The sequence below is a fragment of the Rhinoraja longicauda genome, chromosome 31 (assembly GCF_053455715.1).
Source record: "Rhinoraja longicauda isolate Sanriku21f chromosome 31, sRhiLon1.1, whole genome shotgun sequence".
Taxonomy (NCBI): Eukaryota; Metazoa; Chordata; class Chondrichthyes; order Rajiformes; family Arhynchobatidae; genus Rhinoraja; species Rhinoraja longicauda.
Genome location: NC_135983.1, coordinates 29,781,288 through 29,795,797, shown reverse-complemented (window position 1 = coordinate 29,795,797; position 14,510 = coordinate 29,781,288). Strand labels below are relative to the sequence as shown.

At 58.2% G+C, this 14,510-nt stretch overlaps 1 protein-coding gene across 3 annotated transcripts; it reads right to left on the bottom strand.

Moving 5' to 3' along the window:
* Nucleotides 1-1,835: 1,835 nt before the first annotated feature.
* alad (aminolevulinate dehydratase) lies at nt 1,836-12,935 on the bottom strand. 3 transcript variants are annotated; one of them, XM_078425787.1, is made up of 12 exons: nt 12,590-12,724; nt 11,888-12,021; nt 11,354-11,404; nt 9,700-9,796; nt 8,962-9,097; nt 8,792-8,875; nt 7,042-7,130; nt 5,638-5,693; nt 5,457-5,544; nt 5,004-5,090; nt 3,664-3,793; nt 1,836-2,474 (listed from the first exon to the last, which is right to left on the bottom strand). In XM_078425787.1, the coding sequence occupies exons 2-12, from the start codon at nt 11,998-12,000 to the stop codon at nt 2,413-2,415; spliced, it is 993 nt and encodes a 330-aa protein (XP_078281913.1). In that variant the 5' UTR covers nt 12,001-12,021; nt 12,590-12,724; the 3' UTR covers nt 1,836-2,412. The 3 variants fall into 3 exon arrangements, with proteins under 3 accessions (XP_078281913.1, XP_078281914.1, XP_078281912.1); XM_078425788.1 differs by lacking the exon at nt 12,590-12,724 and adding an exon at nt 12,170-12,313; XM_078425786.1 differs by lacking the exon at nt 12,590-12,724 and adding an exon at nt 12,769-12,935 and having other exon boundaries at nt 1,837-2,474.
* Nucleotides 12,936-14,510: the final 1,575 nt, after the last annotated feature.

The window sequence follows — 14,510 nt, the reverse complement described above, 5'->3', positions numbered from 1 at the left end:
CCCGCATCGTATCCCTGCATCGCCCGGGCCGCGGCAGCGCGCACCCCTGCATCACCCGGCCCCGGGAGCGCGCCCCCACCGCACCCCTGCATCACCCAGCCACTGGCTCCTCTCACAGCATGGCTCTGTCCTCTCCAAACACACCTCTATCACCTTCTTTGTCCCTCCTGCCCTCTCGGTCTTAAAGGTCTCGACCACAACGTCACCCATTCCTTCTCTCCAGAGATGCTGCCTGTCCCGCTGAGCACTTTACTCCAGCACTTTGTGTCTTTATGTGTATGAACCCACACCTGCATTTCTTTGTTTCTGATTTGAGTTAGGAGGCTCTATGAAACATAGTACTGAAATACAATGTGCATCGCGATCACAGAGTAAAAATCAGTTTTTTTGCTCATGGATTGACATCAATTTAGGTCTGTCACCACTTATTTGGTTTTCCTGGTGTTTATGCAAATTTTACAAACTATGAGGAACCTAGGACTATGCACCAGGTATGACATAACAGCTGGCAAACTTAGCACTTCTTGATGAAGTGTTGCATTTTTTCACATTGCCAGCCTGGGATGAATGAAAGTGTTTATTCAAGTGATTCAGAGCATCCTTTCAGGATTGGGGAACTATCCCGATACCTTGGAGAAATGTCCACCTGCACCAACACAAAGTTCCTACGGTAGTTGCAACCAGACATTCCAAGTGTACATCATAATTGAATGGAATGTACAGGCTTCAATACGACTGATGTAGCGAGACATTTCCAGCTATGCCTGCTGCCACTGCTTTCCCCAATATATTATTTTCCTTTCTCTCTCTCGTATTTATCTATCTAGTTAAAGGCATTTATTAATGGGCAGTGGTCATCTGTCCCAATGACTACCACCTTGTAGCTCCAGCATCAGCCATAATGGAAGTGTTTTGAAAGACTGATAATCACATCTGTTGGTCTTCTGGACAATGTAGACCCCTTGCAATTTGATAACAGGAAAATTAGGCTGAGGGCCACCTACCTTGCGATGGGTCTCCTGCAAGTAAGAATACCTCTGTCAGGATGCTACTCATTGACTACAGTTCAACCTCAACCCCGTCCATCTCTACTGGGTGCGGATAAAGGGCACGTAAAGACGAACAGGCAAAGACCCCCCCAAAGGTACACTTCCCATCCCCCGCAGGCTTTGTCCCAGCATCCTGGTGGCAGAAGCTAGATCTGCTCTCAACAAGGGTAAACATTCACAAGGCAGGTGGCCCAGATGCAGTCGCTGGACTTATTCACCAATCAACTGACCAGTCTTCACTGACATCTTCAGTCTCTCACTTCAGTCTACTGTCCCCGGCGGCTTCAAGATACCTCCATTATCCCAGCCCCCAAGAAGCATAGTGACCCGTCTCAATGACTACCGCCAGTGGCTCCAACATCAAACACTGGTAATGGCCACACCCACACCAATCTCTTGCACTGTCTAATGACTTACAATTTGCACACAGGGGTCTAAGATTATCGTTCCTCTGCAGGGGTTCAGAGTTGTGCACTCCCCCCCCCCCCCCCCTTCACACAAGTGCCTCTGGTTCTCTAGGTCCCTCATCAGCCACCTGTGGACCCAGATGTGATTCATTATCAATCTTTCAAAACACTTAATTGCCAGAGTGGAAGCAAGGCATCTCTGACCATGAGGGAGTGCCAGATGTGAAGGGTTGGGTGAACCATGAGGCTGATTAACCAGGGTAAAGGTGTTGCACTTGGCACAGTGGAGAACGACATCACCGAGCCAAAGGAATATTCAATCTACACCTTCAGTTTGACTAATGCGCGGCTGCAGGCAAACACAGAACAATTCCCACCAGCTGCACACAATGCGATTTCTCATATTGTTGGTTTTTATTAAAAGAGGATTTCATTTAATTTGTCCACGTGATTTCACACACAGATGGTACTGGCGGTGTTAGGGGATCAGCCCAGAGGGTCTGGCTCAGGGGCAGGCACGAGGCAGCTGCCGTTTTATACCGCACAGTAACGCCCCACATACATGATTTATTATGTATTACCTCTGCATTCACTCATTTTACAATCCCCGATTCTGCATATTGCAATAAACTCACTTTGTAAAATCAGATACACACAGAATCTTTCAAACATCATCCATCATCCATTCGGTCCCTTGAATCTATTATATTTCCTCTTGGTCTGATTCATTCAAAAACATAATGCTACTACATATCTGAAAGGCGCTAAACATCTGTGAATCGCTCTCTGTTGAACTCTCGGGTTCAGGTGTAAAGGCTGGTGTCTTGCTGTATTTGATATACTACCTGGCAGGGGAGAGGGGAGGTTGGAGCAGGCTGGAGGGTGTGGGCTGAGGATGGGTGCAGGGGCAAGCCTGCAAGGGGAGCGAGCCTTGCATGTGTCCAGGCAGAGCAACATCAAGCCTGGTTCAGCCAGCTCAGGATCTGCGGCACGTAATAGGTGATGATGATATCAGCTCCTGTAGAGTCAAGACACAATAAATCACCAGCAATGTCAGGGGAAACAGCAGCCCCCAGCATAGAGTCACGGAGACACAGAGAGACACAGTCACAGAGCTAGAGACAGAGACACAGTCACAGAGAGACACAGTCACAGAGCTAGAGACAGAGACACAGTCACAAAGCTACAGAGTGATACAGCATGGAAACAGACCCTTCCGCCCAACTTGCCCATGCCGACCAACATATCTCATTTACACTAATCCCACCTGCCCGTGTTTGGCCCATATCCCTCTAAACCTGTCCTATCCACGTACATGTCTAATTGTTCCTTAAACGTGGTGATAGTCCCTGCCTCAACGACCTCCTCTGGCAGGGGGAGTCAGTCCCTGCACATCTTCCGTGCCCAAGGTGTGAGGGGGGGAGGGGCAATAATGGGACCATCGTTGACCCGTCACCACCAGGGATCGGTGCAGGGCTCTGCCCGCCAGCAATACTCCACGAGTGGTCTTCGTACAGCCCCATCCCTCCCGCCTCACCCCCCCCCCCATCTGTTCCATCGCCCCCCAGCAATACTCCACGAGTGGTCTTCGTACAGCCCCATCCCTCCCGCCTCACCCCCCCCATCTGTTCCATCGCCCCCCAGCAATACTCCACGAGTGGCCTTCGTACAGCCCCATCCCTCCCGACTCACCCCCCCCATCTGTTCCATCGCCCCCCAGCAATACTCAACGAGTGGTCCTCGCATAGCCCCATCCCTCCCGCCTCACCCCCCCATCTGGCCGTCTCCCTAGTGAGCCACACCCCAAACCCAGGGCACCACACGCATGGTATAGCGAACTGGATAGCACGCTAAACACAGCGGTTTCTAGTATCTGTGACAATATTAAACCAAACTTCTTCCACACCCTCCATTGAATACTATCTTGAATCGGGATTGATCTTGCATTAAATGTTGTAGCCTGTATCTGTACGCTGTGGATGACCTGGTAGTAATCATGTATAGTCTGTTCACAACAAAACGCTTTCACTGTACCTCCGTACACGGAATAAACTAAACGAATCCTCTCTGCAGACCGTCCATGGAACACCTCACCCAGCCGCCTGACCCACCCACGCTGCCCCACCCACACTGCTCCACCTCCGCACAAGCATGCAGCCAGGGCTACTACCCATAAACATCGTGCCGCATGCACACAGAGACAGTACCTGCCCTCCTGAAGCCGGTCAGTGCCTCCATTACGGCCGTGCGCAGGTCAAACGCCCCCGCCTGGGCCCCGTGCCACAGCATGGCAAACTCCCCCGACACATGGTACACTGCCAGAGGGTGGCTGGGGTACTGGGGGGGGGGGGGGGGGGGCAAGGAGAGGAGGCAGGGGATGGCAAGGAGGGGGAGAATGAGAGAGAAAAGGAAGGATTAGCAATTGCACAAGCCAATTAACCCAGCGAGCAGAACATTTATATTTTTTAACTTATCTTTATTTGGAACAATTAGATTTCCAAACAGAAACATTAGCAGCGCTGTTCCCTTGGATGTTGCCTCCGATCCCCCTAGGTCGGGCTTGTGCAGGGTTGTGCAGGAGCTGTACAGCAGGTGTGCACGAGGTGTACAGGTGTGTAGCAGCAGATGTACAGGAAGTGTGTTGGTTTATTCACAAAATGCTGGAGTAACTCAGCAGGTTAGGCAGCATCTCGGGAGAGAAGGAATGGGTGACGTTTCGGGTCGAGACCCTTCTTCGGAGGTGTACATGAGCTGTGCAGGAGGTGTGTAGCAGCAGGTGTACAGGTGTGTAGCAGCAGGTGTACAGGTGTGTAGGAGGTGTGTAGCAGCAGGTGTACAGGTGTGTAGGAGGTGTGCAGGAGCTCAGGGCTTGAGCCGCCACTGTCTACCGGGCCTGTGGGAGTGAGCACTGCCCTGATCGAGCAGAGGGGATAGACATGAAGCAGAGTCACGGCACTCCTGGTGGAGAGTCCCCACCGTTAACCCACCGGCGTTACAGCTCCCCCCTCAATAACCCCAACCGTCCCACACCCAGGACACAGAACTCTGCATGACCCACAGTGCTGGGGAACCAGCGGTCAGGCAGCACCCATGGAGGGAATGGACAGATGACGTTTTGTGTCGGGACCTTGCTTCAGACCGATGGGAATAGGAGGGAGAGATGTGGAAAAGAGGGCAGGAGTGACTGCGGGTGACCAGGGAGAGGGTCGCACTGAACCCTCGGGAGTAGAGGAGGAAAACTCGCTTCCAGCCCCCCCCCCCCTCCCCAGTCAGCCTGAACCAGGTACCCACTGCTCCCTGCGTACAGGGTTCGCACACACAGTGGCACGCCGATCACTGCTCCCTGCGTACAGGGTCACGTACACGGTGACACGCTGATCACTGTGGGGATAGACCGCTGGTCCCCTCTTCTACGGACACAAACCACAGCTGAGATCCGAGACCAAGCAACATGGAAAAGACGGCTGCGATGTGGCCACAAACTTGAGCCATGTTTCTACTGTCTGCGCGGCGGTGCGGCAGTGAGCCGAGCGCCATCTGCACCCACCTTGTCCTTCACCTCACGGATGATGTCGAGGTACGGCATTCCCGGCTTCACCATCAGCACGTCGGCCCCCTCCTCCACATCACGGCCCTGCAACGAGGGAGCAGCCCGTCACTGCACCGCCGCAGCACACACGGCCGCAGTACCGCAGCACGCACCGCCGCAGCACGCAGTACTTCAGCAAGCACCACCGCAGCACGCCACTCCTCCTGTGCAGCCCCAATCCCCACACAACCCCCTGACCCTCTAGGGAGTAGCCCGTCGCCGCACCACCGCAGCTGGATACACACCCTCACAGTCCCTGCACACCCCCCCCCCCCCCCCGCACCCATGCAGCTCTGCAGTGAGGGGGCAGCCTGTCACCGCACCACTGCAGCTGGATACATCCCCCCCGAGCCCCCCCCCCACCCGTGTGGCCTCGTGTACAAAGGGCCCCTGATGCGGGCAGTCACTCACCACGGCCCGCATGGCAAGGCCTCGTGCACCCGGGGGCAGCTGGTAGCACTTGCGGTCTCCAAAGGCCGGCTTGGACAGGGCGGCATCTCTGAAGGCAGAGTGATCAATGTCAGTCAGTGGCTGCGGCCCCTTTGTTCAACACAGGTGAAAACGTACAAACAACCCAAGCCACACAACTCACCGGAATGGCCCATAGAAACACGAAGCAAACTTGGCACTGTAGCTCATCAGCGAAACCTGCCGGAAATATCACATCCACATTATCACCCGTCATCATCTCCCCCCCCCCTCCACACCTAATACCCCAACCCCCCCCTAATACCCCAACCCCTCCCCCCTCCCCCCACACCTAATACACCAACCCCTTCCCCCCACAACTAATACCCCAAACCCCTCCCCTAAACCTAATACCCCAACCCCCTCACTCCACCTAATACCCCAACCCCCATCCCCCCACACCTAATACCCCAACCCCCACACCTAATACCCCAAACCCCTCCCTCCCCCACACCTAATACCCCAACCCCCTCCCTCCACCACACCTAATACCCCAACCCCCTCCCCCACACCTAATACCCCAACCCACTCCCCCACCACACCTAATACCCCAACCCTGTCCCCCCATCCACCCCCCTCCCCCACCACACCTAATACCCCAACCCCCTCCCACACCCCCTCCCCCCCCCACATCTCTCGTCACCCTCCATCCCCCCCCCCCCCACCACCACACCTAATGCCCCCAACCCACCCCCCAGTGTGTGGGCTGGTGCTGGGTGGGCGGTGGGTGCTGGGCATTAGGTGGGTGCGGGCTGGTGCTGGGTGGGTGCGGGCTGGTGCTGGGTGGGTGCGGGCGCTGGGTGGGTGCGGGCGCTGGGTGGGTGTGGGCCGGTGCGGGCGCTGGGTGGGTGCGGGTGCTGGGTGGGTGTGGGCCGGTGCCGGGTGGGTGCGGGCGCTGGGTGGGTGCGGGCTGGTGCTAGGTGGGTGCGGGCGCTGGGTGGGTGTGGGCTGGTGCTGGGTGGGTGTGGGCCGGTGCGGGCGCTGGGTGGGTGTGGGCCGGTGCGGGCGCTGGGTGGGTGCGGGCGCTAGGTGGGTGTGGGCTGGTGCTGGTGGGTGTGGGCCGGTGCGGGCTGGGTGGGTGCGGGCGCTGGGTGAGTGTGGGCCGGTGCGGGCTGGGTGGGTGTGGGGGCTGGGTGGGTGTGGGCGTTGGGTGAGTGTGGGGGCTGGGTGGGTGTGGGCCGGTGCGGGCTGGGTGGGTGGGTGCGGGCCGGCGCAGGGTGGGTGCGGGCACTGGGTGGGTGTGGGCCGGCGCTGGGTGGGTGCGGGCCGGTGCTGGGTGGGTGTGGGCCGGTGCTGGGTGGGTGTGGGCCGGTGCTGGGTGGGTGCGGGCCGGCGCTGGGTGCGGGCCGGGCGCTGGGTGGGTGCGGGCGCTGGATGGGTGCGGGCTGGTCTGGACAGATAACATTTTGTGTCTGAAGGGTCCCAAATTGAAACGAGGTTGTTGCATTTCCCTGCACGGATGCTGCCTGACCCGCTGGTCTCCGGGCGGGCTGCTTTTACCTCTCCGCATGCCCCTGAGCAGCGTTACCTTGTTTCCCAGGTCATTGGAGACAAGGGCCTGCTTTATGGAGCCCACTCTGCCATCCATCATATCAGAGGGGGCCACGATGTGGCAACCTGAAACAAGAGTGGCCGGAGTCAGTGTCCAGCTGCACAACTGGTCCACAGGTCTGACCCACGGAGTCAGTGTCCAGCTGCACACCTGGTCCACAGGTCTGACCCACGGAGTCAGTGTCCAGCTGCACACCTGGTCCACATGTCTGACCCACATTAGTAATCCCTCCCCCCTCCAAGTGCTGTTCCCACACACCAGGCAGCCCATTTCAGGAGACCAGAATGATCCCACCAATGAGTGGGTTAACGTGAGCGTTTGACCGCACTGGGCCTGTACTCACTGGAGTTGAGAAGGATGAGGGGGAAATTTACTGAATAGTGAGCGGCTTGGAATGAGTGGATGGGGAGAGGATGTTTCCACTAGTGGAAGGGTCTAGGACCAGTGGCCATAGCCTCAGAATTAAAGGACGTCCTTTTAGAAAGATGAGCAGGGATTTCTTTAGTCAGAGGGTAGTGAATCTGTGGAATTCATTGCCACAAACGGCTGTGGAGGAAGTCAATGGGTATTTTTAAGGTGGAGATTGACAGATTCTTGATTAGTACAAGTGTCAGGGGTTGTGGGAAGAAGGCAGGAGAATGGGGTTAAGGAAAGATAGCTCAGCCACGATTGAATGGCGGAGTAGACTTGATGGGCGAAATGGGCTATTTCTGCTCCTAGAATTGATGAACATGAGGATCATCCTTGGACAATGCAATCCATTCCTTGGATCATCATGAAACAACACTGCGTGATCACGGCTGCCTTGGGCACTTTGGAAGGAATGTGCGTACAATTGATGGATTAAAGTTTGTTCCAAGTTCATTCAGTCACATTAACATGACGTGGCATGTCCAAGTTAGTGAGTTACGTGGTGTGGTGAATGGTTCTGGTAAATGACAGAAATGAAAGCGGAGTTTTATCCCAGTTGTAAACTGGATGAAGACTGTGTAGATGAACAAGCTCCATGTTAACAATGTTGAAGGTCAGGGACAGTTTCTGTGGAGGTCAGTGACTGCTTGCACCTCTCCACCCAGCGGCTGAGGCCCGGTGGGATTTCTGGGCTACGGGTTAGATAGAGTTCTAGGGGCTAGTGGAATCAAGGGATATGGGGAGAAGGCAGGTGCAGGTTACTGATTGTGGACGATGAGCCATGATCACAATGAAAGGCGGTGCTGGCTCGAAGGGCCGAATGGCCTCCTCCTGCACCTATTGTCTATGAATGAGGGGTGACAGGGGCCAGTCAGGAAAGCAAAGCTGAGGCCAACAATCCATCAGTGACTGGGAGCTAGTATTGGCACGGGGGCTGAATGGCCTGCTGCTGCTCCCATTTCTCATGTTACATCACAGTGGCTATGGCTGTGGAAGGCTTCACACAACATTTATTTTTGTGATTAATTTTAAATCAGGTTTAGACGACAGGTGGGGGGGGGGGGGGGGGCAACTGCCTGCATCAACCACAGTAATGGTGTCGGTGGAGCTCCCTCCACACCACAGGCACCCCTTGCCCACGCACCCAGAAGGTGACAGGACACTGCAGGGTGCCAGGTCCAAGGTCACGGTCATGCTTGCTGATGGTTGCCTCTGGAGATGGTGACTGGGTTACACGTGTACAGTAACGGAGAGTTTGCCAGCTCTCCCTCTGGCACATCAAACATTGTCGTGCGCTGCTGCCTCCTGCCCTCACCTGCCAAGGCGTAGGATAGTGCCACCTCTGCCAGCCGGTGGCAGCTTGCTTCATTGTTCAAAGTCCCATCCTCACGGAGTATTCCTGCAACCAACAAACCCAAGAGTGTGTAGCAGACAGCACGGGGTGAGGGACTTGCTGCTGAGGACACAGCCCATCCCGTTACTCACCACAGTGGCCGTGGGCAGTGTATGGGCAGAGACACACATCACAGGCGATCAGCAGCTGTGGGAAGGTGCTGCGGAGCTTCCGAATGGCCAGGATGGCCGGCGTGTCCTGCACGTCCGCTCCAGATCCTCGCTCATCCTGCCCAACAAAACTCAGTGTCAGTACAGCCCACCGGCGGCATCAACACAGGACCACCATCATCGCTCAGTGGAGACCCCAAACAGTCTGGATACACTCGTGGCAACGATCAGGAAAACTCCCATCACACACTCCCACGGCAGGAACAGCACCGGGTAGACAGAGTGAACCTCCCTCTACACTGCCCCATCACACACTCCCAGGCTGGGACAGTGGGTAGACAGAGTGAAACACCCTCTGCACTGCCCCATCACACACTCCCAGGCTTGGACAGCACTGGGTAGACAGAGTGAACCTCCCTCTACACTGCCCCATCACACACTCCCAGGGCAGGGACAGTGGGTAGACAGAGTGAACCTCCCTCTGCACTGCCCTATCACACACTCCCAGGGCAGGGACACTGGGTAGACAGAGTGAACCTCCCTCTACACTGCCCTATCACACATTCCCAGGCTTGGACAGCACCGGGTAGACAGAGTGAACCTCCCTCTGCACTGCCCCACCTCACACTCCCAGGCTGGGACAGCACTGGGTAGACAGAGTGAACCTCCCTCTACACTGCCCTATCACACTCACACACAGGCTTGGGGCTTGACTCCTACCTTGGTGACTTTGGTTGGAACTCCAAAGATCAACACACAAGTCAGACCCTGGTCAACGAGAGGCTGCAGCATCCCCTCCAGCTTATTGACTCCATACCTGGAGAAGCAAAGAGGACGGTTACTCCACACCTCCACTGTCCAGTGTTACCAGCTACTGAACCATCCCACCACAACCAGAGAGCAGTCCTGAGTTACTATCTATCTCATTGGAGACCCTCGGACTATCTTTGATCAGACCTTACTGGCTTTATCTTGCACTAAATGTCATTTACAATATTGCCTTGTATCCTGTATCTCTACACTGTGGGCGGCTTGATTATAATCATGCATTGTCTTTCTGCTGACTGGTTAGCACGCAACAAAAGCTTATCATTGTACCTCGGTACACGTGACAATAAATAACTTCACCCAGAGGAGGTCGCCAGAGGCTGCCTTGTGTACCAGACCTGCTGCTGAATAACGAGCACAAAGCAGCCCCGTCTCCCGTGCTCAACAACACCAGAGAGTGCCGTGTGCCCAGGTGAGGGAGGTCGGTGCTGCAGAGAGAGTGCTGTGTGCCCAGGTCAGGTACAAGTGCCAATAACGTGTCACCATCCACATATCAGGCCCTCGGGCTGTGCACAAAAATAATATCAGCTCAGTTGTAATCCATGTACTGCTGGATCATACCCCTTACACCCCCAGTGACGCAGTGTGACCCCAGTGGCTGCAGTGTGACCCCAGTGGCTGCAGTGTGACCCCAGTGGCTGCAGTGTGACCTCAGAGTGGTAGTGTAATCCAGTGGCTGCAGTGTTACCCCAGTGACCCAGTGTAACGCAGTTTACCAACAATGTCCCCAGACGTGACTCTTGTGGCAGAGTTTGGCAACAGCAGGATTACTGAAACACATCCGCAGATTAGGTTCACTCCACTACAGATTCTGTGCCATGAGACTGTGCCGTGCCGAGCCGGGCTGCCCGTACATCTCTGTGGTGCCGGCCCTGATAAGACTGGCCCCGGTGCCGGGCTCCCTGCCGGAGGGGAGGGACTGAGCCCCACGCCTCGTCTGCAGGGAGTGAAACACAAAGTTCCAGGAACCACCAGCTCCCACATCCTTGAACTATCAGCTTCCTGAGCCTGTCACCACCGGGGGAGGTGGCTACATCACCACCGGGGGGCTACGTCACCACCGGAGGAGGGGGCTACATCACCACCGGGGGAGGGGGCTACATCACCGCCGGGGGAGGGGGCTACATCACCGCCGGGGGAGGGGGGGCTACATCACCGCCGGGGGAGGGGGGGCTGCATCACCGCCGGGGGAGGGGGTTACGCCAGCACCGGGGGAGGGGGCTACATCACCACTGGGGGAGGGGGCTACATCACCACCGGGGGAGGGGGCTACATCACCACCGGGGGAGGGGGCTACGGCACCACCGGGGGAGGGGGTTCCGGCACCACCGGGGGAGGGGGTTCCGGCACCACCGGGGGAGGGGGTTCCGGCACCACCGGGGGAGGGGGCTACATCACCACCGGGGGAGGGGGCTACATCACCACCGGGGGAGGGGGCTACATCACCACCGGGTGAGGAGGGCTATGCCAACACGCGGCTTCCCTCCCTCAGCAAGGGGCCGGTGAGAAGTTCACGTCCAGCAGCGGCACGTCACGGGCGGGTTACCTGGCTTGTCCCGGGAGGCTGGCAATGGGTTCCACAGCATCTGCATCGTCACTGCAAGAGACATAGAAACATAGACATAGAAAATAGGTGCAGGAGTAGGCCATTCGGCCCTTCCCCGCCATTCAATATGATCATGGCTGATCATCCAGCTCAGTAACCTGTACCTGCCTTCTCGCCGTACCCCTGATCCCTTTAGCCACAAGGGCCACATCTAACTCCCTCTTAAATATAGCCAATGAACTGGCCTCAAGAGACAGCAAAAGGATCAGTGCCACGGCAATAAGGCCACCGCTGAAGCTTCCACGACCCCTGCCTCCTTAACCTGCCCGATCCCCATCCCCTGCCCCCCCCCCCCCGACCCCTGCACCCCCCCCCACCCCTTAACCCTCCCCGACCCCTGCCCCCCCCCCCCCCCAACCCCTGCCTCTCCCCGACCCCTAACCCTCCCCCGGCTTCTCCTCGGTCCCTTCCCCAACCCCTGCGCCTCCCTCGTGGGGTTAAACATAGGCTGTGGCCCGGGCTGCCTGTACTCACGTTACAAAGATGGGGTAGATGAGGTTGTTCGCGGTGAAGGTGGCGGCGCAGGTCTGCCAGGCACGGAGTGAGGGGTGCGAGTAGCCAGCATGGAGCAGCGATCCTGACTGCATCGTCCCGGCCGCCACTCAGCGCTGGAACACACAGGACAGGGGGACGATGAGGCACAGCACAGGACCCGACACATACACACCCCACATACACCTCGCCCCCCACACACACTCCCCCCCCCCCCCCCCCCCACACCTCCCTCCCCTCCCCCCGCCCCCCACACACACACACCTGGAGCACACAGCCAGGCAAGGGGACAATGCCAGCTGGACCCAGAGGCAGGGCGACCACACTAGGACCCCCCACACAGGCGACTCTGTCACCTGGAGCTTCAGCCCAAAGTGTGAACCTACAGGAGGGGTTCTCACCCCCGGGGTCCCCACTGAAGCTCCACCTCCCTCGCCACTCCCTCACGGCGGGGTCACAACGCCAACACCACGCTGCCCGGGCTGGGAGCTGACTGTGGGGTGGGGGGAGGGGTGGGGTTGGAGCTGGAGGTGGGAGGGGTGTGGGTGGGGGGTGGAGGAGGGGGAGTGGGGGTTACCCCGTGACGGACCAGCCTGCAGAGGCCGGGCCTCGGACACGATGTTGACCCTGAGCCCGCCAGGGGCAGGCCCATCCCCGGCCGTGTGTGGGGCCGCGGACACTTACAAACCCAGTTGCGCTGCGGCCCGGAGACGGGGAGTCAGTGTGAGGCCGGGCCGGGCCGGGCAAGGCAGGGCCCGCCAGCAACTGCAGCCCCGCCTGTGGGTGTTTAACCCCTCGCTGCCCGCGCACAGGCCTCTCCTCGGGTCAACACATGAGTGAACATAACGCTGCTATGTTCTCACCCTCACAGCGAGCGGTCAGTGACGGGTGACGGGCGGCGGCGGCAATGTGGGCCTTGTAGATGCCGGGGAACCCAGGCAGCGTCTGTGGGGAACACGGGCAGGGCAGGCGGCGCTTCAGGGTCACACGCTTAAGTCTGAAGAAGGGCCTCCCCTCTCCATGCCCCCCCACCCCAGGCCCAGGCTCCTCCTCCCGCCCCGGGCCCAGGCTCCTCCTCCCGCCCCGCCCCGGGCCCAGGCTCCTCCTCCCGCCCCGCCCCGCTCCATGCCCCCCCCGCTCCATGCCCCCCCACCCCAGGCTCCTCCTCCCCCGGGCCCAGGCTCCTCCTCCCCCGGGCCCAGGCTCCTCCTCCCCGGGCCCAGGCTCCTCCTCCCCCCACCCCGGGCCCAGGCTCCTCCTCCCCCCACCCCGGGCCCAGGCTCCTCCTCCCCCCACCCCGGGCCCAGGCTCCTCCTCCCCCCACCCCGGGCCCAGGCTCCTCCTCCCCCCACCCCGGGCCCAGGCTCTTCCTCCCCCCACCCCGGGCCCAGGCGCCTCCTCCCCCCACCCCGGGCCCAGGCGCCTCCTCCCCCCGCTCCATGCCCCCCGCTCCATGCCCCCCCCCTCCCGAAGAGAGGGAGCGGCCTGGCTGCCTGGGCCGCTCCCTCTCTCCCTGCCCCGGGCTGGGCCTAGGTGGGTGGGGGGGCCGGCCGCTGCGTGACGTGCCGCGGGGCGGGGCAGCTGCGGACACGCGCGTGACGTCAGCGCCGAGCCGCGGCCCCGCCCCCCTCAACCACCGACAGCCCCCCCCCCTCCCCTTCTCTTCCTCCTCCCCCCCCATGATGCTCTACCAGGGCCTCAGTCCAGTGATTCGGACTGCATGTGCCTCATGGTCCCAGCATTACCCCATTGACCCTTCCCCCATTGACCCTTCCCCCATTGACCCTTCCCCCATTGACCCTTCCCCCATTGACGACCCTTCCCCCATTGACGACCCTTCCCCCATTGACGACCCTTCCCCCATTGATGACCCTTCCCCCATTGACGACCCTTCCCCCATTGACGACCCTTCCCCCATTGACGACCCTTCCCCCATTGACGACCCTTCCCCCATTGACGACCCTTCCCCCATTGACGACCCTTCCCCCATTGACGACCCTGCCCATTTATCAGCCTCGCCAATGTGCTGCTGCCTCATGATAAGAATGCATTCCTACCTATCTCTTTCAGGGCAGATAATGCACCTACTCCTGCCGACAACAGTCCACACAGACTCTTTTAGGTTTTAATTACAACCAGCAGTTTTGCACTCGATCATAGTCACACAGCACGGACTGAGGCCCTTCAGCCCAACTTGCCCATGCCAGCCAAAATGCCCCAACTTCCATATTATAGACACAAAATGCTGGAGTAACTCAGCGGGTCAGGCAGCATCTCTGGAGGGGGGGAAAGGTATGGGTGACATTTCGGGGAAAAACATTTATTCAGACTGATGTCAGGGGAGAGGCAGTTACATATACCATACTCGTTACCCTGACTCGTTATCCTGTGAATCCTGTGAATTACTATCCTGTAATTCTCAATGCCTGTCCTACCAAGCTCCACGAACATACTCGAGATTCCAGCATCTGCAGTTCCGTGTGTCTCTACCTCACGCAACCATCTTAACTCTTCACACGTTCCAATGCCGTTTCTTTTCTAAAAAACACCTTCCCGATGACTTTTACATTCCTCACCCTGGTGCTCGTGTCAAATCTCCACCTCT

Bases quoted from the DNA above. Each gene is read 5' to 3' on its own strand.
- alad (XM_078425786.1), bottom strand. From the start codon at position 12,000: ATGCAGTCAGGATCGCTGCTCCATGCTGGCTACTCGCACCCCTCACTC. The intron at 5,694-7,041 runs GTAACGCTGCTC...TATTTCCGGCAG, and splicing joins CCAATGACCTGGGAAACAAG to GTTTCGCTGATGAGCTACAG. The intron at 3,794-5,003 runs GTGGGTGCAGAT...CCCCCCCCCCAG, and splicing joins TCCGTGAGGTGAAGGACAAG to TACCCCAGCCACCCTCTGGC.